At 44.6% G+C, this 22375-nt stretch overlaps 1 protein-coding gene across 1 annotated transcript in view; it reads left to right on the forward strand.

Moving 5' to 3' along the window:
* Positions 1-17441, forward strand: part of NAB1 (NGFI-A binding protein 1) — a 50796-nt gene extending 33355 nt beyond the window's left edge. Inside the window, exons 5-8 of the mRNA XM_083468918.1 lie at positions 5289-5405; positions 10863-11004; positions 12474-12623; positions 13670-17441. Coding sequence (XP_083325044.1) covers positions 5289-5405; positions 10863-11004; positions 12474-12623; positions 13670-13761 — 501 coding nt within the window. The 3' untranslated portion in view covers positions 13762-17441. The remainder of the gene's footprint in view (positions 1-5288; positions 5406-10862; positions 11005-12473; positions 12624-13669) is intronic.
* Positions 17442-22375: the final 4934 nt, after the last annotated feature.

A 22375-nucleotide genomic window follows, 5' to 3' on the forward strand; every position in this document is an offset into this window, starting at 1 on the left:
ATATGGTTTTCCTCATTGAGGCATAGTAACTTTTCAAGATTTCAGCCTGTCTGGCATTGTTCTTGCAAACACCTCCCGTACAGCGGCAGGTGGTGGTTCCCCCCCCCTTTTAAAAAAAGCTTAAGTTCTGGAAGTGCTATACAGCTTGCTGAAGCATGAGCCAAAAACTTTTATAGATGGCTCCTTAACCCTTGAATACATACGCCAAACTATTTTTTCTCTTGCCACCTCAGTTCTCCGGCTTAGATGAGGACTTAAATGCAGGAGCCCAGATTGTCACTACAGTCATACCTTGGTTTTCGAACAGCCTAGTTCTCGAACGTTTCGGCTCCCGAACGCCGCAAACCCAGAAGTGACTGTTCCAGTTTGTGAACTACTTTTGGAAGCCAAACGTCCGACACGGCCTTCTGCGGCTTCCGATTGGCTGCAGGGTCTTCCTGCAGCCAATCGGAAGCTGTGCTTTGGTTTCCCAACGCTTTGGAAGTCGAATGGACTTCCGGAACGGATTCCATTTGACTTCCAAGGTATGACTGTACTGTTGATTCCCCTTCTGCCTTTCCACCGACGTCAGTGCGTGTAAAAAACTGCCATTTTGATCTCGGGAGGCGTTTAACGCCTCTTTTCCCGCAGGTGGAAATGATTGCACACACACGCACACCCTCGGGGTGTGATGTTAAATGGTTTTTCCCCAGTATAATAAAGATGAGGGTTTTCCTCCCTCCCTCTCAGAGATGGAGGCGCCTGAGAGCAGGACTGCGTGGGCAAGCAAACCTACGGACGGCGTTGCAAACATCACCTCTGCAGGGGGAAGGAGTTTTGCATAAGCAACACAAAAGAAAGAGGGTGGAGGGGTGTGTGTGTGTGTGCAGGCAAAGCATATCACAAATTACACCCGATTACCTGTGAAAGCCTCCCCCCTCCTTCCCTCATGTGACCTCTCCCTTTTCTCGATGGAGTGGGTGGGTAAGTTTGCAGGGAGAGGCGGGGGCGGAATCCCGGGAAAATGACAAGCGCTGGGAGCCGAGTGGGCGGGAGAAGGAATGCAGCAATTAAGTTCAGATTTGGGAGTAGCTGTTAATGAGTTGCGGCGAGGTCCCTGAATGCCTTCTCACGTGCGACGAAACAAAAGCAATATTTTAGTTACATGAAGTTCCCACCCTCCCTCTTCAGCAGCTGCCTTGATCCGTGGGTGTGTGGGTGTGGGTGTAAGTGTGGACTTGATGTGGGTGCCCCCTCACTCACTCCCCCCCAAGTCCATGACACCGACAGCACACAAGGCTTTGTGTCTTTTTCCCAGAGGAAGCACAGCAAAATCACTGGCGGTTGAAAGAAAGCTCTTCTCCCTTCAGCGCTGTTATTTTGTGCAGAAAAGGGTGTGTGGCTAAGGGTTTCCCCCCCCCCCACCAAAAAAAAATACCGGATTGAGAGTTGGCAGGGCATGTGAGACAGACAACAGAGTCATTACAGTCCTATGGACGAAGCAGTACAAAGGCATCCTGCCGCCGAACAGCACATCCGTAAGCGGAGGTGGCGGGAAGATGGATGAGAGGGTGAAACTTGAAAGATTCAGTGGGAGTAAGAGACCTAGAGGGAAATGGAAGGGGTGGGTGGGTAGCTGGGAGGGCTGGAGGGAGGGGGGGGAGAGGTTTGGCGTTCATGTCAGCATGAGTTATAAGGTGGGGAGAGAAAGAACGAGGGGAAAAGAACGAGGGTATGCCCACGCCGCTGCCAAGCAGGGTTGAAAAGCAAGAGAGTGTGGGATTTCTTTCTCTCCCCGAAGATCACAAAGAACAGAAGCGGTGCAATCTGGTGTTCGTGTAGGAGAAGTGTTTGGCGGAGGGGAAGAAAGCGCCTGTGGGGCTTGGGAACATCTGCTCAAAGAAATCGCTTTAAGAACAGCCAAGTTGGAAGGGAGCACGTTGGGTGTGTTTGATAGAGCAGGCCACAGAGAGCAACGGGGAGAAAGGAACATTTGGCTATCAAGACACTCTTCACCCCCTGCTTCTTCCGTTAGGGTTCCTTTTCATAGATTTTTAATTTTTTTAAAAAAAATCAATTTTATTAAAGGTTTTCAATATATAATACAGTCATGCCTTGGTTCTCAAACGCCTTGGCTCCCGAACAGGTCGGCTCCCAAACAATCGAAACCCAGAAGTGAGCCAGTTTACGAACGTTCTTTGGAAACTGAATGTCCAGCGGGGCTTCTGATTGGCTACAGGAGCTTCCAGCAGCCAATCGGAAGCCGCGCTTCGGTTTCTGAACATTTTGGAAGTCAAACAGACTTCCGGAACGGATTCCATTCGACTTCCAAGGCATGACTGTACAACATTAAAAACAACAACAAGCAAAGCTAATACCTTAAAAGATCAAAATAATAAAAAGGAAAAGAAAAGGGAGAGTGAGAAACCACACCCAAACAAACACAAAATTGTATATTCTATCAACCTATCTTCAGTTCACAAACATGAGATCCACATCTTCCCTGCTCCCATCTTTCTCAGCCTCATGCCTGACAAAAACCACTCTGTCTCTCACACAGATATTTTCTATCCATCTTCTCTCTGAATTCATCTTCGTATCATCTTCATATCATACTTATAAGAAATATTATTTAATATTAATTTTAAAAACCTATCAAAAACTTAATAAGAAAGAGAAAAAAATAGGTACTCTCTCTTTTTTTAAAAAAACATACAGTGGTGCCCCGCAAGACGAATGCCTCGCAAGACGAAAAACTCGCTAGACGAAAGGGTTTTTCGGTTTTGTGTTGCTTCGCTAGGCGAATTTCCCTATGGGCTTGCAAGACGAAAACGTCTTGCACTTTTTTTAAAAAGCCGCTTGAAGAGGTGCAGTTGCGACGGACCGTGCTTCGCAAGACGAAAAACATCGCAAGACGAAAAGACTCGCGGAACGAATTATTTTCGTCTTGCGAGGCACCACTGTACACTTTTCTTTCAAAGTGACAACCCAGGAAGAAGTAGGCGGGTTACGGATTTTACTTCTTTCTCTTTTTTTCTGCAGGGTGGTTGCGATGCAGCGCGAAAGCATGTTAAGTAGTTGCCACTCAGACTTAGGGCTTGTAGTGGCATTTCAGGGTGATGAGCCGCAATGCTTGCTCCAAGCCACCTGGGCTCGGAAAGAAGAGTCATATACAACCCTGGGCAGCTTCCAAAAAAGCAAGGGTAAAAGAGACTAGCTGGGTAGGAATGGGTATAGGAAGTTCCAGTCACGTTCACTCCGGACCTCTGTGTTTGTTTTCATTCTTCCTCCAAATAAGCAGTGTTACCGTTGTGCAATTATCAGTGAAACATGTGGTTGAAGCAGTGGTTTGAATGGTGGTCAGGGGTGCCGTGGGCAACACTGGCCTCTGTCCCTCTTTCTTTTCCTCCTTCCTCTGATGCCCTCTTGCGTCTCTGCCTCCCAAAGACTTGCACGGTTGTTGGTGGCAGCAGCCCTGGCTACAAGCTCTCCAGGCGAATGGTGCCTCTGGGGCTGTCCAGGGGGTGCTTCCCAGGCCCCTGTGGGGCAGTGTGAGGAGGCACCTCTCTTTGGGGCATTGAGGAGCAGCTCAGAAACCAGGGGCGGCAGCAGCGGCTGCCCAGAGGACTCCATAGGAGAGGAGGCTGAGGGAACCCTCCACAAGGGTGGGTATTCGAAAAAGGGTGTAAAGGTACCCCTGACCGTTAGGTCCAGTCTGGGGTTGCGCGCTCATCTCGCTCTATAGGCCGAGGGAGCCGGCATTTGTCCGCAGACAGCTTCCGGAGGTCATGTGGCCAGCATGACTAAGCCGCTTCTGGTGAATCAGAGCAGCGCACGGAAACGCCGTTTACCTTCCCGCTGGAGCGGTACCTATTTATCTACTTGCACTTTGACGTGCTTTTGAACTGCTAGGTTGGCAGGAGCTGGGATCAAGCAACGGGAGCTCACCCTGTCGCAGGGATTCGAACCGCCGACCTTTAGATCGGCAAGCCCTGGGCTCTGTGGTTTAGACCACAGCGCCACCCGCGTGCCTTCGAAAAAGGGTGAGAGGCTGCCAACTCTGCAGGCAAGGGGGTGACGTAACTGGGCTCCTCAGCCCCACAGGGGCGCTGCAGAAAGAATGCAGTTGGTCAAGGGAGCCGTGGACTTTAAAAGGTTGAAAAGCTCTGGGTTAAAGGTTTAAATACTCCTGGTCGCAGCCACCTCCCTCCTCTCCTCTCTCTGCCGCTGCAGCCATGGTGGGGATGGAAAGTCAGAGGAGCTTTGCCTTGCCACTTAGGACAACTGCGTTCACAGTGCTGTGAGCAAGATCGCAGCGCTCTTCAGGAGTTCATAGCAAATTCATGTAAAGGTTGCGGTAGAGTCGCTAGTGCAAGGCCTGCTCCCAGTGAAGCCTTCCCCCATTGAGCGGGGAAATCTGAAGAGAGCTTCTAGCCACATCAGTTCATTCAGCAATAGAAGTTTGGGCAGCACCCATGATTTTGGGGTGGGGTGGGGCGGGGCATCCACCATCCCATCCCCACCTGTTGCTTGAGCACCCAAATGAGGCTTGTCGCAGGTGCCTGTTTTGCGAAAGCTGCCCTTGTAGGCTGATGAGCACCAAGCATATTTAAAGCACGTCTTCTTAAATGCCAGTTTATGGTAATCAGGAATTTCTAGGGAGCAAACTTTGCAGCTTTTTGCTCTGTGAGGGACAGCTGATTTCGTTCCACTATGCTTCCCGTTACAGTTCCAAGCCTTTTGGCGGGGGGTGGGGGTTTAGCAATGGCTCACCAGCGGTGCTGGTTTGTCATTCAGAAAAAGGAGTTGTAATGGGACGTTATGCAACATGGGCTTCCTTTTTGCTGTACGTTCTTCGTGCTTTCACAACAGAATGAAAGCACCGTGGCTGCGTTTGGAAACTGCTTGCTGATAAGGTTACTTATTTATTTCCCTTCCATCCTAATGTCTTAACTTGCACAAAGCAGACCTTTTGATATTCCTGATTGAAATTCCTAAATAAAACTTCAAGGAGTCTTTTGCTACCTTAAAAGCCAGCACATTTATTGTGCCACAAGCTTTCATTTAGGTAGAACAACTTGCACTCGAAGCATTTCTTTGTGCCTTTCTTTGTGCCTGTTCTACACTTGCTCAGCTTCAAAACCTTGAAACGTTTATTTTTGCCCTTAAAATAACTGCGAAAGAACTATTCTCTCGCTCTACACGCACACCATTGGCTGTAGTGATGATTTAAGACTGGAAAAATATCTTGTGAATCGAAACATTCTGAAATAGTAACAGCTCCTTTCCCTGCTTTTTCATGTTTGCAGGATGGCTTCCCTGACTTCCACGACGCAGTCCAGAGTTTTTACCAGCAGGATTCAGTCAAAATACAACAGGCATTGTCAAAAGGAAAGTGTGAAGACCTGGCAGCGCTTGGCTCACAGGTAAACAACCTAGGGGCTGCAATAAAAGGCTTCCTCGTATTAATGCTTCTTACAGAACAATCACAGTTATTTCCTTACAGGACACTCTGTCCCCGTTCTGCAGATCAAGGGGTCCTTCTGACCTGGCTGCGGTCGTTTCACTTCTAGTGTAGGTGGTATGACTCACGACTGGTGTTTTTTTTTGAAAACGGCATGCTCAAACAAACACACACTCATAATGGCTACAGCTTTATCTTCATTCATAGTAAGGGGATGAAGATTTTAACTGACCGGAGCAAGGGGCATCTTTCAGTGTTTTCTGCCTCTTTGTTAGTACAGAGTTTGGCATCTGGGCAGATAACCGCACCAGATCCCCCATAATCACCTGTCTAAGCTGTGCAGCCTTTGACTTTATGGAGGAAACTTGAGACTGAGAGCTCTCATTCTTCACCCCTATTGTCCTTCCTTCCTGACTGCTCAGACTCTGCCTCTTCTAAGGCTGGTGTGCTAGAACTTATCACCTGCTCACCTGCTTCGTGAAGTGTAGGCAGGTGACATAGCGCAGATCTTGTGCAGCCTCGAAAGTGTGTTGTGCTGATACTTCAGTGGAGACCAGCTCTCTGGGCCATTGCAAGATGAGCAGCGCTGATAGCAGAGGGGATAATCCCTACCAGAGTGCTGCTGCCTTGCTAGAGGGAACTCGCCGCGCTGCTGAACATGGTGATATCCTCTACAATTATGCTTCTCTGAGATCTCCTCCACTTCAGCCTCTACACCTGACTAGCTAGCCCTCGTCAGAAGCCCTGCCAGTGTCAAATGCTGCCTGCTGCGATTGTGCAGTGTGAGATACATTTTTGTGTGGGATTTAAAAAGGAACTAAGCAGTCCCTTAAAAAAGGAACAGCTGAGAAAAGATAAAAATAAATAGGAAATGAAGATAAATACCGGCTCCTTTCAAATCTTCATAACCTTGTATCAATACACAGTGCTTTTTTCTGGAAAAAAGGTGGGAGAACTCGCCACAAAGTTTGTTTGTTTGTCTGTTGCGGGCCCAGCTGCAGTGCCACACGCCCCAGGCAGTGGCTAAATGTAAGATGTGATTAATAAATCCAAGCAGACAATGATCTGGATTAAAAAATGCCCACGACTTCATTGATTACAGATATAGGTGGATGTTTGGCCCAGGCATTGCGTCTATATCTCTTTCAACCTCCCAGACAAAAAATATTATTTAATTTTAAAAAGGTAAGGGAATTTAGTTCCCTCGAATTTCTGCTCAATGCCCCCCCCCCGTTAATACAGTATATTATGAGGACCAATAACTTGGCGAGTCCAAGGCATTTATTGATTCAAATCAAACTATACTTAAATGGTATATGTAGGTATACAGTCATTACAGACCAGTACACAACAAACACAGAACAGAAGATTGCTCTGTTGTGCCATGCTGCCTCCTTCCACACCGGGCTGAGCATGTTCGATTTCATTTTACTTTCAAGCTGGTTAGATTCTCACCATCTGGGACTGGGCATCAGGAGCAGTTTCACTTTCAGGCCTCTGAAAAAAATAATCCCTGAAACCACACCTGCTCTCTTGATTTAGCCATGCCGTGGGTTCTGCACTTACATTTTTTAAATCCATAGGAGCACCGATGTCCTCGGATCCCCTCCGAGGAATAATAATAATAATAATAATAATAATAATAATAATAATAATAAATTTTATTTATATCCCACCCTCCCCAGCCGAAGCCGGGCTCAGGGCGGCTAACAACAATAAAATAATACAACATTTGAAAATCATTTCATTATAAAATTAATTCAGATCAAATTGATGGCAGCCATTGGGCTAGAGTTCTGTGAAGATTGCCAAAGGAGGGAGTCAGGCTGTGCCCTAGCCAAAGGCCTGTTCGAACAGCTCTGTCTTGCAGGCCCTGCGGAAAGATGTCAAGTCCTGCAGGGCCCTAGTCTCTTGTGACAGAGCGTTCCACCAGATCGGAGCCACAGCCAAAAAAGCCCTGGCTCTAGTTGAGGCCAGCCTAACCTCTCTGTGGCCTGGGACCTCCAAGATGTTTTTGTTTGAAGACCGTAAGTTCCTCTCTGGGACATACCAGGAGAGGCAGTACCATAGGTACAGTATGGCAACATATTGTGGTAGTTATATGAGGCATTTGTTTTCTGAATCAGCGGTGAGTCTGTTTCTGTTGATGGACTTCCAAGGTCACCCTTGAGATGTTCAGCATCAGGATTATGAGGCTCGGCTGCCAGAAGATGTGCTATGAGTGTTGTGACATGTCTCTGTGATAACGCAAGAAAACAAACCAAACCAGGACAGTGTCTCCTTGTGAACATCGCTGACGTTGTGCAAGGGAAAGTTGTGCTAGATCAAAAAGCCTGCACCTAGCACCATGTGAACTTATACCTGGTTTCCAATAGGTGGCAAGCGGCTTCATGGCAAGCAACAGATTGGCATCAAAATTATTTAAGAAGTTATCAAGTGAGTCAGCCACTTCATTACAGACAGCACCAACGTGTCTCCTATCAGATTCATACTGATGTCAGCATCGCCCTTGAGCCAGTGCCACCAACTGGACTCATCCACTTCAGCCCCGACTGGGCTAGGCGAGCTGAGTAGCACTTCCAGAGACCACCTTCTGCACAGGAACAGGTCAAAGTGCTGTGGACTCACAGCTTAGAGTTGTGAGCACCAGATTCACTTCCACAAGAAGACAGTCGTCACACAGCAGAGTCTAGCAGAGTATATATGACTCGGAGAGCAGCTCTGTAAAATATCTTCTTTATTCTATAACTACAACTATAATACACAACTATATACAGAGCTTAATAGGTCTAAGCATAAATGAATGCTGCACTGCACTGAGTGTCTGCAGCTGCTCTTAGCAGCAACCTTATCTCTACACACGATCTCTAACACTCAGTCTCTCTCTCTCTCTCCGACACGGACTGACTGACTGACTTGGTGCTGGAGCAGAATAAGTTGAGAGCAGAACACGCCTCCTCCTCTCTGGAGAATCAGCAGACTCCTCAGGAGATTCTTGGATATGGGAGGGGTGAAATCTCCTCAACTGATGGCATTTCTTGCCTTGGGTTTGTGAGCTCTCTGTCCTCATCTGAGTTTCTTCTACCATCACAGTTCTATCTGGTTGTGCAATGGCTTCATCCTTGAAAGCACTGACGCACTCACCAATCGAATGCCATTCTTTCAGTGCTGAGAGCTTCAATTTTTACTGGTGTAGCTTCTTCACGTGGAGGATGCTGAGCTCATCTCCTTGTAGCTGCTTCCTGTACCTGCTGAAGACCATAATTACATCAGCTAGAAAAGTCCCAAGGAAGAGTTTTTCCTCATCAAGGAGGAACGCAAGAAATCCGCATGCCAGTTTCTATCCATACTTCTTGAAGGAGAGGCCTAGAGAATGTCAGGAAGCTAGTACAGTGGAACCTTGGTTCTCGAACTTAATCCGTTCCAGGTTTCCGTTCGACTCCCGAAATGGTTCGAAAACCGAGGCACGGCTTCCAATTGGCTGCAGGAGCTTCCTGCACTCAATTGGAAGCCGCGTCGGACATCCGGCTTCCAAAAAACGTTCGCAAAGCGGAAGACTCACTTCCGGGTTTGCGGTGTCTGGGAGCTGATTTGTTCAGGAACCAAGGTACCACTGTATTGTATTCACAGGTGAGAAGGAAAACTCGGTCCACCTGACCTCAGAAAGCTTGGGGAGTGCAATGAGACAGCTGTTACTGGATCTGAAGCCTGGTGTGTGGAAATACATAGAGAGCTTGCGCAAAGACCATTGCACCTGTGGCTGCAGATTAAACCAGATTGGTGTATGCACTGGAGATGTGGATCTGAAGGGAGAGATAAATAAAAAATACCAGCCACCAAGCGAAACAGTTATGCTATAGGCATGGGTAGGAGTGTAACTAACCTCTTGGAAAGGGAACATTCAATGATAGAGAATGAGATGGTCCTGCAGCAAAAGTGCTAAAGCACTTCCACCACCTGTGGAAACGTGATGACTTCAAAATCTGAAAGCTTGCTTTGACTTTGATTAAGGACTCATCTAAATCCCGTGCACACCCCTACTATGGAACATTTAACCTACACATTTTCAGAATTGCAATTCTGCCTTTTTCCAAATGATCTACATCACAGTAATGGAAATAGATCACATTCAGAGTTTATAATTCTCTTGGCATTGATAAGTTTGCACTCTCTTGTTGTTGATTATCTTTCTCCTGTAGTGTATAAGGCCCTGGTCTTTTTCCAGGCGAAACTTTCACACTGTTTCCCCCCACAATCATACTGCCATGCTACACTTTTCAGAATGGCAGATTGCTGGCATTTAAAAAAAATAAAAATTGGATAGTGCTATTTCCAAAAATAAAGCTTGAGGGAAATCTTGCCATAATTGTATTTGCAATTTTTCAAAGAAGGAAAAAAAGTTGCTGTTGAAATATTAATTGATTGATTGATTACAAATAGGCACCCAAAATGGGCAGGGGCTCATTCTGAAGGGTCATAAAGATGCCAAAATGTTTAAGTGGGTTGAAAATAGCTGTAGATTTGTTTTCCTTTCCGTTTTTTGTTTGATTTTGGTACCCCAGTAGGATGGGAGGGGGAAATTTGGAACAGAGTAGAGAATTCTGATTAACTTTGAGAATTTCCCCAGTCAAATTCTGAATGTAAGCAGCTTGCTGTAGATTTCAGCTAATTGTTATTTTCTCTCAAGTCTGCAAAAACAACAACAATCATGATGTGACCAGATGTACAAGTGTACTGAGATTCTTCTTGTGTTGTGTTTTACCTGTTTTCCCGAGTGCTGGTACAACACCAAAAGAAAAGAATCCTGACTATCGCATTATGATTGCTTTTTTGGAGTGTTTTATCAGTCAGCATTGAGAGGGATTAATAACCAGGCAATGACTCTCAGATTCTGTCATCCAACCTTGATTTCCTTTTGCTTGGAGATCACCAGCTCCACTGCTGGTTGTCCGTCTCCTCCTTCCATGATTCAGCCTTTCGTAGATAATTCAGTCTCCTCCCTCCATAATTCAGCCTTCGTAGGATTCCTGGCTAAGACTATGCCATTTCAGTGTACAGTACTTCACTTGGCATCTGGTTGGTGTAAAACGACTGTACTTAGTAATTGTAATTGTAATTGTTATGTACTGAAGTTCTCACCCTGGGCCAGCAGGGGGATACTGTAGATAGTTCAGGTCCACATATGCAAATAAGGGATCGAAAGTGATGTTCAGTGATTGGATAGTTACAGAAAGTTGTTACAGTTACGTTGTACTGGAGCTCTATATAAGCAGGCTGGCTGAACCCTTCAGTTCACTTCTGTTCTGGTCTGTGAATAAACAAGAGCTGTTTGAAGAATCACTGTATCGTCTGATATGTTCACCCACAACTTAACAGTAATTGTGGCAACTCCCTAAATCTGCCTTTGTTTCAATTGCAGCCGGAGAAGATGATGGCCAAGCAGATGGAGTTTCTCTGCAGCCAAGCTGGCTTGGAGAGACGCCTTTCCACAGGCCTCTACAGACAAAATTCAGAAGAGCATTGTGCCAATGGCTTGACATCGGATTATGGTGTTGGGCAAGGTACAGTAGCTTCCAGGCATGTATTTGCCATCACACATCTGTTTTAGAATTGTCAGCGTTCGTGAGACTGGTGCAACAGCGACGATTGCTAAATTGTGACGAAATGAAATTTCCTGTGGTTAATGATTTCTTGGGAGAATATTGTGGGGGCAGAAATGTAGTCTGTGTACATACTGTGTTAGGAGAAATAAACCCTCTGAGACCTAGATTCCTTCGTGGTTGCCTCTCCTGCGGTTGTTCCCACCTGGCTTGGGTCATCCACATGATCTCACAAGCATTTTGCTAGTTCCAGACCATGCCTGCAATGGCTGCTATGAAAAGGGCTTTCCATGCCACACGCCATATGGAAGCAGTCAGGCCACATGGGTGGAAGACTTTTAAGTTGCCCTTAGGATTGCAAGAGGAGCAGGGGCTACCACAGCTCTGAGATATTGTTTATTGACTTGCATTTCCCCAAAAGAAGACCCTGGACAGTGAACTGTAAGGGAGATCTAAAAAGAGGCCATAATTTCTGGCACAACAAGCCTTTTGCTTATATTTATTTTTGATTCAGATTTGTCATGGCTAGTGGCTAGTACAATAAAGTTAATTGGAACGGATTGGACTTACATTTATTTATTTACAGTTGCCCTGTCCCAGTTCCTGCCAACCTAGCAGTTCAAAAGCACACACCAGTGCAAGTAGATAAATAGGTACCGCTGTGGCGGGAAGGTAAAGGGCGTTTCCATGCGCTCTGGCACTCGTCACAGTCCTCCGTGTGCCAATAGCAGTTTAGTTATGCCAGCTACATGATCCAGAAAGCTGTCTGTGTACAAACGCCTGAAGCGAGATGAGCGCCACACCAGATAGTTGCCTTTGGACCTAACTGTCCAGGGGTCCTTTACCTTTCTACCTTTTACAATGTCTTGTTTTTACTATGTAAGTCACTTTGAGGCACCTGAGTGCAAATATTTCGGAAATCTTGTAAGTGGTGTAGAGCCTGAAAGACAGCAATAGATCATTAAATTGAAAACAAATACAATGGAACCTCGGTTATCGAACGTAATCCGTTGGGAAGACAGTTCAACTTCAAAAATGTTCGACAACCAAGGCGCAATGGGCGGTCAGCAAAGTCAATGGAGAAAATGGAGAAACTCGCCTTGGAAGCCATTCGACTTCTGAGGAGCGTTCGAAAATGGAAGCATTCACTTCTGGGTTTTTAGCGTTCCGTTTCTGAATCGTTTGGCTTCCGAGGTGCTCGGAAACCGAGGTTCCACTATACATGACAAAATCAAGAGAACGGCAACATAAAAACACACACACGAAAGCATATACAAATGAATAAAATAGAGATTCATACTCTCATATCATATCATGATATGATCATATCATGGTGACATGGGCTGTTGGGGCTACCATTAGCAGCACTGTGCGTGGACTACCTCTCGGTTATAGTATTGAATGGATATCTCTTTGTCAATATATTTTAGGGGAAAGGCCTTTAAATCTACGCATGTCGAGTCTACCAAATAGGCATATGCCTCACATTTCATTAGACGATGAGCCTCACGTCGTGAAGCCTCTCTGCAGTGACTTGAGCAGATTGTACGCCAGTGCTGAAGCAAAGTCACAGCCGTCAGGTAAAATTTTTTCCTGCTCATAACAACCATGACCAGGGCCGGCCCACCCATGAGGCAAGGTGAGGTGACCTCCTCAGGCAGCAGGTTTCACAGGGGCAGCAGATCCCAATGGAGATCTTCCAGATGTAGATCTTCCCTCATCCCTTCTTTCCTGCTGGTGAGGGGACACCATTTTGTGGTTTACCTCAGGTGCCAAAATGTCTTGGGGCCAACCCTATCGTGTGAAATTTGTCGGGGCTCTTTCTCTCAGGAGAGGGAAAATGAGTCTCAGGCATCTTGTATAGCCTTTTAAGTGCTTAGTGATATTTCGGGCCTCATTCAAATGTCATTTCTTAATTTCTCTAGCATGCCTCAGGGTTCACAGCAGAAATATCTGCAAGGCCAACCACATGGGGTGCTAGAACTGCGTGCCACATCAGTATTGTTTATAATTTCGTTTTTTGCTTATAACTTTTTAAAATCTTATTGTTTGGTTTTATGTTTTTACATTGTTGTAAACCGCTGGCAGGACACGGGTGGCACTGTGGGTTAAACCACAGAGCCTAGGACTTGCCGATCAGAAGGTCGGCAGTTCGAATCCCTGCAATGGGGTGAGCTCCCATTGCTCGGTCCCTGCTCCTGCCAACCTAGCAGTTCAAAAGCACGTCAAAGTGCAAGTAGATAAATAGGTACCGCTCCGGCGGGAAGGTAAACGGTGTTTCTGTGCGCTGCTCTGGTTCGCCAGAAGCGGTTAAGTCATGCTGGCCACATGACCTGGAAGCTGTACGCCGGCTCCCTCGGCCAATAAAGCGAGATGAGCGCCGCAACCCCAGAGTCGGCCACGACTGGTCAGGGGTCCCTTTACCTTTACCTTTAAACCGCTGGCAGTACATTACGACGGAAAGCAGATATCGCCTAGTGGTTAAACTGAATTTATTGCTGTTTGGTACTACAAGGGTACATTTGTGTAAGATTTTATATGCTGTCTATTGACTACAACTGGTCGAAAAGAACACTGTTGTTTCGGGTCAATATTTTTCTAAAAGGAATCCATTTTGTTGTTGCAGAAGGCCTTGGTATCTTAAAAGATTTTCCTCACTCTGCTTTCAACAGCCTTGAAAGGAAGGTGATAAAGACAGAGCCAGAAGATACAAGATAGCCATGCTCCCTTTTTGGTTTTGTTTTTTTAAAAAATGTTAAAATAAAGCTTTGAATGAGAAATGGAAACATGCCTTAATAACCAGCGTTGCCTCATTGAAATAAGCGATTTCATAGCCAAAGCCTAAGGACTGGGACTGTCATGTTGTGGAACTGACGTACGAAATAACCAGTTGAAAACTGCAGCTGCAACGAGAAGTGGGTGCAAACGTTTATGAAATGAAAAAGCGGCTTTGTGATTTGGTAAAGGCTCACAAACTAATAATACCGTGGGCCCTTGTTATTTAAGAATGTATTGTGTATTTGTATAACTTAAAAGTTTAGAAACACACAGACCCACAACCCCAACAACTAATAGGTGTCATAGATTTGTATTACGTCCAGTAGATGTGGCTGCCATTATTTTTACTTGAAGTTTTCAATGTCTACTTTAAATGTAGAGATATAACAATAACTGAGATGGGTTTAAAGAAGAAATATCCTTACTTTGAAGATGTTGGACAGAAGACTTAAGGAGGGGAGAACAGCATCTTAAGAAAGCATTTTAACAGCAGGTTTTCAATGTTTTAAGTTTTAGAAGCAAAAAACAAAAACCAATTACATACTATTTTATAGGGAAATAGCACTCGCAAGAGCTGACTGTATGATAACTGGCGTTTTTATGCTTATTGATGTAAGGTCATTCTCAAGCACTTCCTGGAGACATTTCTGTATTTATCTATGTTGTGTTCCTGTCCGCTATTAGGGAATTATGGGTAGAAGCAGCAGCACACTGTTGCTTCATATTGTACACTTCAAACAGGGTAACAAACGCATCTGCATTTATTAAGACACTCTGGTTAAGCCTGCCAGGGCAACTGCTGCAATGCTGGCAACATTTTGGAATGATCCTTAGAGTCGTTCTGATTTTCTCAAGCCGGAATGTTCCAGATAACAGAAGAGTTGGGAAAGCACTGCAAGAAATTTGTATTGTCTGAAACAACCAATACACAAAGGAGAAATAAGAGGAGGAATACGTTACTGTTACAGGAGTAGCTTACTCCTATATAATATAATATAAACCACATATAGCAGGTGTAGCCAGTCTGATGCTTCAGAAGATGCTGGACTGCAGCTCTCAGGGATTAGTCCAGCAAAAACAAGAAGGCAGCATATTGGCTACAGTCTCATGGAAATGTATGTATGAACAACTGTACAGTGGTACCTCGGGTTAGGTACTTAATTCGTTCCGGAGGTCCGTTCTTAACCTGAAACTGCTTAACCTGAAGCACCACTTTAGCTAATGGGGCCTCCTGCTGCCGCTGTGCCGCCGGAGCCTGATTTCTGTTCTTATCCTGAAGCAAAGTTATTAACCTGAAGCACTATTTCTGGCTTAGCGGAGTGTGCAACCTGAAGCGTATATAACCCGAGGTACCACTGTACTCATTATTTATTTTCTGGAGGATTTTTTGCTGTGCAGGACGATTCGATTCTTAAGGGTGCCATTTTGTCCGTAATGTAACAACTGGCTAATACAGAGACATTTCCGGGGTATTTCAATGTGGTGTCTGCATGTTATGCACAACATCATTGTGACATGTGGACCTACCTAATAATAGCCGCCTCTCTTTCATTCCTTCAGATCGTGTGTTTGCATTTAAAAACGGGGTTTTCAAAACTATAATTTATTTATTTTTTTGAAATGCTGAATTTGCCTATAGTACTTTCGGAGGGGTGTGTGTGTGATGAAAACGCCACCGGTTCTTGTCGATTTGCCATAATAGGATATTGCTCTTCATATCTGAGGATTTTGCTCCGTGTAATAGTGATTTACCGAGTCATTCCATATGCCATATTGAAACTCTGTGTAAAGTGTAAGGTGACATGTCCACACAACTCTCTGGTATCATTGTAAAATGTGTTTAATAACTGTTTATCACATGATTTGTGGAGCAAAGCTTTATAGTAGAAACACCAGTGCACATGTTTTTAATATTATAGACGGGGGGGGGGGGAATCTTTTTTTTAAAAAAGAGAGAGAGAGAAAATACTGTTTTTGGAATTTTGTTGTACTACTTTACTGACGAAGAAATGTATTCAACAGAGTAGAATCTTCAGCTTAATGGATCAAAACAGATGGATTAATGTGTAGTTTAAAATTGGGTCATTTTATTGTTTTGTGAATTAATAATGTGTGTTTTCATGTTAACTAAGGTTTCAAGTAGCAGATATCGGAGCAGTTTCATAATTTCTGACAGTAATTACAAGCAAAGAAAGCACATACCACTTACCCATAGTATATAGCAGCTTGTTTTATAAAGGCCAATGTAATGTAAATTTAAATCTGTGGTACAGATCTATTTTTTTATTTTCAGTTGTAAATGACCTGAGACAGCTGTGTTGTAAGTACTAAGGTACTTTTACTTTTTTTAAAAAAAGAGTCCTGCAAATCATTTCAGTCCCAATAAGCAGGGCTTTTACATTTTGTTTTGTGTGTTAAACAACCTTTTTTAAAAAAAAAATCCTAACAAAGTAAGCTGAAGCAGCTATGGGGTGTTCCCCAAACTTGTGTCTTCAGCTACATTTAGACTACAACTCTCATAATCCATGGCTAGCAGGACCAGTGGTCAGGGATGATGGGAATTGAAGTACAAAAACAGCCAGAGACCCAAGTTCGGGGAACACTGAAAGGCACTCTTAAACATCTTACCTACCTACCTTTGACAGTCCAGATGTTGCTGTATGCTAAATCCCATCATCCCTGGCTGTTCACCAAGCTTGCTAGGGGCTGATGGGAGTTGTAGTTCTGGAAGGCCAGAAGTTCCATGCCACTCTTCTTCTGTAGAAATAAGAGCTGATTTCAGGGGGACAGAAGGGCACACAGTACATTCACCTCAGAAAGCACATGGGAAACTGGAAGTACCGCTGTGGGTTAAACCACAGAGCCTAGGACTTGCTGATCAGAAGGTCGGCTTTTCGAATCCCTACGACGGGGTGAGCTCCCGTTGCTTGGTCCCTGCTCCTGCCAACCTAGCAGTTCGAAAGCACGTCAAAGTACAAGTAGATAAATAGGTACCACTCCGGCGGGAAGGTAAACGGCGTTTCCTTGCGCTGCTCTGGTTCGCCACATGACCCGGAAGCTGTACGCCGGCTCCCTTGGCCAATAAAGCGAGATGAGCGCCGCAACCCCAGAGTCGGCCACGACTGGACCTAATGGTCAGGGGTCCCTTTACCTTTACCCCTTTCTCCCACATGGTAAACTCATCTCACCCGGAGAAGCCTAGTCAATCCTTGTAGCTTGGGCTGCTTCATGAATTATAGAACTTTACACATGGAGAGAGATTCATGCAAAATGCCCTCTCCTGCCATGCACAGATGCGTTTGATTTCATCACACGCCCTTCTGACTTACCTCACGACGTTTCCAAGATGCAGATCTCGCTTATCTTGCAGTCAGTACACAGGCTTCTTCTAGAATGCTAATAATTAAGACTCACCGATTGTCAGCAATACAGGCAGAAAAAAGTCTTGTCTCTATAACTTTCGAATGGGGGGGCGGGGATATTAAGGAAGCCTGGCTGTTAGCTTCAACAGGGTTATTTTGACCAAAGTGTGATCTTTGTTTGTCTGCATTTGTGTTCTTGTCTGTCTGCATTTGTGTGCCTCGTTGGATACAAAATAAAAAAGTCTCATTGGCAAAGAATGCCCTCCCCTTGTCTTTCTTTAAACAGAAGGAGAAAAGAGGTAATTCTGCTACAGGAGTAATAAAGACTGCATATTTGTCCTTGTTTCTTCTGGTAATTCTGGTCTGCATACCGGTTTACGGGAACTACCATATTTTTTGATCTATAAGACTCACTTTTTCCCTCCTAAAAAGTAAGGGGAAATGTGTGTGCGTCTTATGGAGCGAATGCAGGGTGCGCAGCTATCACAGAAACTAGAACAGCAAGAGGGATTGCTGCTTTCACTGCACAGCGATCCCTCTTGCTGTTCTGGCTTCTGAGATTCAGAATATATTTTTTCTTGTTTTCCTCCTCCAAAAACTAGGTGCGTCTTGTGGTCTGGTGTGTCTTAAAAAGCGAAAAATACGGTACAGTGGTGCCCCGCAAGACGAATGCCTCGCAAGACAGAAAACCCGCTAGACGAAAGGGTTTTCCGTTTTTGAGCTGCTTCGCAAGATGATTTTCCCTATGGGCTTGCTTTGCAAGACGAAAACGTCTTGCAAGTGTTCCGATTTTTCCCCGCTCCCCCCCTTTTTCTAAGCCGCTAATAGCCTTTTAGCCGCTAATCTGCTAAGCCTTTAATAGCCGCTAATAGCCTTTTAGCCACTAATCCGCTAAGCCTTTAATAGCCGCTAAACCGCTAATATCGCTAAGCCGCTAATAGGGTTGCTTTGCAAGACGAAAAAACCGCTAGACGAAGAGGCTCACGGAACGGATTAATTTCGTCTTGCGAGGCACCACTGTACTCAGTTCTGGGCTCGAGCTGAAGTTGAACTATTTATGGTGTCAGCACAAATTTTCCTGTTGTGCCTTGCTCTGTGTTGTTACTGAGGAGCAAGTAACTTCCATACAGTGTTGGTGCAAAGAAGGTGGGGGAGAAACTTAACCTGAGCGTGAATTTGAAGTTTATGACTTCACATGTTACACTGAACACAGGCACAAGTTGTCTCTGCACATGTGTAAGTGTTTGTAACACCCATCTGCACTGTCCATTTTAAGAAGTATCATACCGCTTTAAACAGTTGTGGTTTCCCCCAAAGAATCCTGGAAACTATAGTTTATTAAGGGTTCTGAAATTTGTTAGCTCCCTCCTGCCCTCAAAACATTCCCAGTGTCTTAACGATCAGTCCTTTGGCCAAGTTCTATCTGGGAACTGTAGTTCTCTGAAGGGAATAGCGGTTCCCTAAAAACGTCTAACAAACTATACTTCCCAGGGGATGGCACTAGGTTTTCAGGGACCATATTTTCCTGGAACATTGGCTTTGTCAGCCACAATGGGCATGGTTCCAGTAAAATTGATTACCCGCCAGGTAAAATTGTAAGTAGGTACCAGTTTAAGGCTTTGATATTTCCAATTTCAGTACCATTCAATGAATACACCTCACATGGCTTGGGATTACAGTTCAGTTTTATTTATGTAGTCAGACTGATTCTACAAAACATTAGATGCATAAATTATACTTGGATTTATGCACATAAATACAACCGGTAGAAATGCAAGGCATGTAATTTTTATGCTGCATAATTTCTACCTGTCTCGCTTGTGTTCTTTTTCTTAAAGGTATATTTGTGGGGAAATCTGTGTACAACATATGGGTCATTTGGCTTAGCAGTATTGTTTTTTAAGAACTGTGTCCCCTCCCCCCAAGAACTGCATATTTGCAAACACCAGAGGTTATTGGTAGTTCTAATCTTGCTGTCATTTCCCCCCTGCATTTTACAAAATCAGTCTGTCTCCCTTTTCTCCTTTAAAATGTATGCCCCACTTCCCCCACTCAATCCCTTTAATTATTATTATTATTTATAACCCGCCCATCTGGCTGGGTTTCCCCAGCCACTTTGGGCAGCTCCCAACCGAATATTAAAAACACAATACAGCATTAAACATTTAGAAACTTCCCTAAACAGGGCTGCCTTCAGAAGTCTTTAATAGTAAGATAGTTGCTTATTGCCTTGGCATCTGATGGGAGGGCGTTCCACAAGGCAGGTGCCACTACCAAGGAGGCCCTCTGCCTGGTTCCCTGTAACCTCACTTCTTGCAGTGAGGGAATATATGAGATTTATTACTTTTTTATTTTAAAAAAATGCATATAAAGGGAAAACCAATTATTCATATGTGTCAATGTCCACTTTGTCTGATGCACTATGTAAGGTATTTGGTACTTGGGCATTAGCAACAAAAAATGGGGTAAGCAGTTGCCTTGTTCCTTATCATCTTAATATTTGAGTTTTCCAAGGTAAAATACAAGAAAAAAGAAACTGCTGGTAAATAGTAAGTGTTGGCATCCATCCAAAACTTTCCCCCACTATTAAATTCCACTGCCTGTCCATCCTCAGGTCTGGAGGGTTACCTGTGGTGAGGTGCAGATGGAAGGGTAGGAGACCAGGTGGTTCGTCTTGTATGAATGGTAATCTTTATTCTGAAATTATTTATAAAGGAGTAAAGAAACTAGAGGGAGTTCACCAGTATGGGGTAATGTGGTTGATAGAACAGGGGCTCCCAAACTGTGGTCTGTGGACCACCAGTGGTCTGTGAGCTTCATTCATGTGGTCCACGACACATCTATGGAATTGTAGCTGAAGATGAGAGACAACACCTCCATCCCACTGAATATTCATAAGGATTTTCAATCATCTTTTTGTTGCTTCTTTTGTTTCTTATATTGTATTTTATTGTACAGTTGTACTGGGGAAGTCTAACACCTTGTGAGACGAACGTTTTGGCTCCTGATCACCGCAAACCCGGAAGTGATTGTTCTAGTTCTTTGTAACCTGAACGTCCATCGCGGCTTCCGATTGGTTGCAGGAGCTTCCTGCAGCCAATTGGAAGCCACGTCTTGCTTCTCGAACGTTTTGGAAGTCCGAACTTCTGGAACAGATTCCGCTTGAAATCCGAGGTACGACTGTATTACAATTTGGATTCTGTAGAATGACAATTGCTACAGCATGCAGAGAAATCGTTAAATGGGTCCACCAAGACTCTTAGTGATTTTCAAGTGTTCTGTGGGTTGGGAGTGGGGAGTTTAGGAACCTGTAACATTTGCAAGGTTGCAGATTTCTGAAAAAGAACAGGCCAGGTGAAACAAGAAGCCATCACCTGTACTGTAGGTTACATAGCGAAATACTCCATACTCCAGATTAAAAACTGGTTTCAATCCTCACCACCTGCCAGTAAATGGGCTTATTTTCCCCCACAACATGCAGTAGAGGCAAGTTATCTTATTCATCTTCCCTCTTTAGAAGGATTTACTCAACCATTCATTAGCTGAGAGAATAACATCCTCTTTCCCGTTCCTGCTGACTCCTTATAAAAGCTGCCATCAACAAGATTTCTAGCAAGATAAAGGGCTGCAATCCTATGCACACTTTCCCAGGGATAATCTCCAATTAACACAGTGGGACTTATTTTTCGGAATAAACATGCATAGGATTGCACCCATCCGAGCCCCACAGAACGTAACCCTTTTGTGTACTTTAATCAGGAAGCAGAATTTACCATAATATAGCCTATTGTTTCATCATTTAGTAATTAAGCAGAAGAGTGAAGACGGTTGCACACATTTCCAACACACAAACGCACACAACTGCCAAGATACAACCCACAACCAGGCATCTTAATCCTGAAATAAAACTCGCATAGAATACTTAATTGGAATAATTGGAATTCTTGGCCCTGTGGCTCAGTTATAATTACACTTTCAGTTGTAATTGCTTGGTTTACAAGCATGCTCTCATCAACCCATTATCTATATCTGTCTCCTAATAAAAGGTAGGAAATAAAACCTGGAAAAGTGGACCTTTGCAAATGGAAGCATCCTTGAGAATCTGTAGGGAAATTGTTACTGTGTTAACATCAAGAAAGGGGGCCCTCTTTGTACCTCCATTGCCCTTAGATGCCCAGAGAAGAGGGTGGCCCCCGCAAGAGAGGACATTTTCTCCATAGCCCCTAAGTTGTGGAATCCCCTCCCCACAAAAGTGTCTCTGGCACCTTCATTGTGAGGTTTCTGACACACTTACACTGACCCCTATTCTCACTGTAGTTGGCTTTGATGTTGTATTTTTGAACTGCCGAAGCCTGGCGAAGGGCGGGCAAGAAATGGAATTTATCATAAAATAAATACCCGGGTTATTTTGGGGGACCCTGTAACAACATAAAGCATCCTATTTGCAGAAATAGGTATGCTGTACTCTCTCTCACACACACAATATCTGATTTTGGAATGTCTTTTATTATGTGGTTTTAAACCACTGTGTAGTAAAACCTAGAATTCCAGAGTCTCTTGTGACAAAGAGTGGCATATAATTTTTAAAAAATAAATCAGAAGAGATTCCAACTCTCCACACTGCATTCAAAAGGAGACTTCCTGAAGGCCCTTTGCCAAATTTATATCATATATATCCTGTCATTTATCCACATACAAATTACATGGTAGGTTTGGGATGCAGGTGGCGCTGTGGTCTAAACCACAGAGCCTCTTGGGCTTGCCGATCCGAAGGTTGGCGGTTCGAATCCCCGCGACAGGGTGAGCTCCCGTTGCTCTGTCCCAGCTCCTGCCAACCTAGCAGTTCGAAAGCACACCAGTGCAAGTAGATAAATAGGTACCGCTGTGGCGGAAAGGTAAACACCATTTTCGTGCGCTCTGGTTTCCGTCACGGTGTTCTGTTGAAGCTGGCCACATGACCGGGAAACAAATGTTTGCTCCCTTGGTCTGAAGCAAGATGAGCCTCGTAACCCCATAGTCGCCTTTGACTGGACTTAACTGTCCAGGGATCCTTTACCTGAGAGATGGTGACTGGACCAAGGTCACCTGGTTTTTTCATTGCTCAGTAGAAACCGCAACTAGAACCCTAGTCTCCCAGGTTTAATCCAGACCACTACTGGCTCTCACATTGGCTTTGGGACATTCTGTGGGAA

This window comes from Podarcis liolepis, assembly GCF_965112155.1.
Source record: "Podarcis liolepis genome assembly, chromosome: 1".
NCBI classification, from domain to species: domain Eukaryota; kingdom Metazoa; phylum Chordata; class Lepidosauria; order Squamata; family Lacertidae; genus Podarcis; species Podarcis liolepis.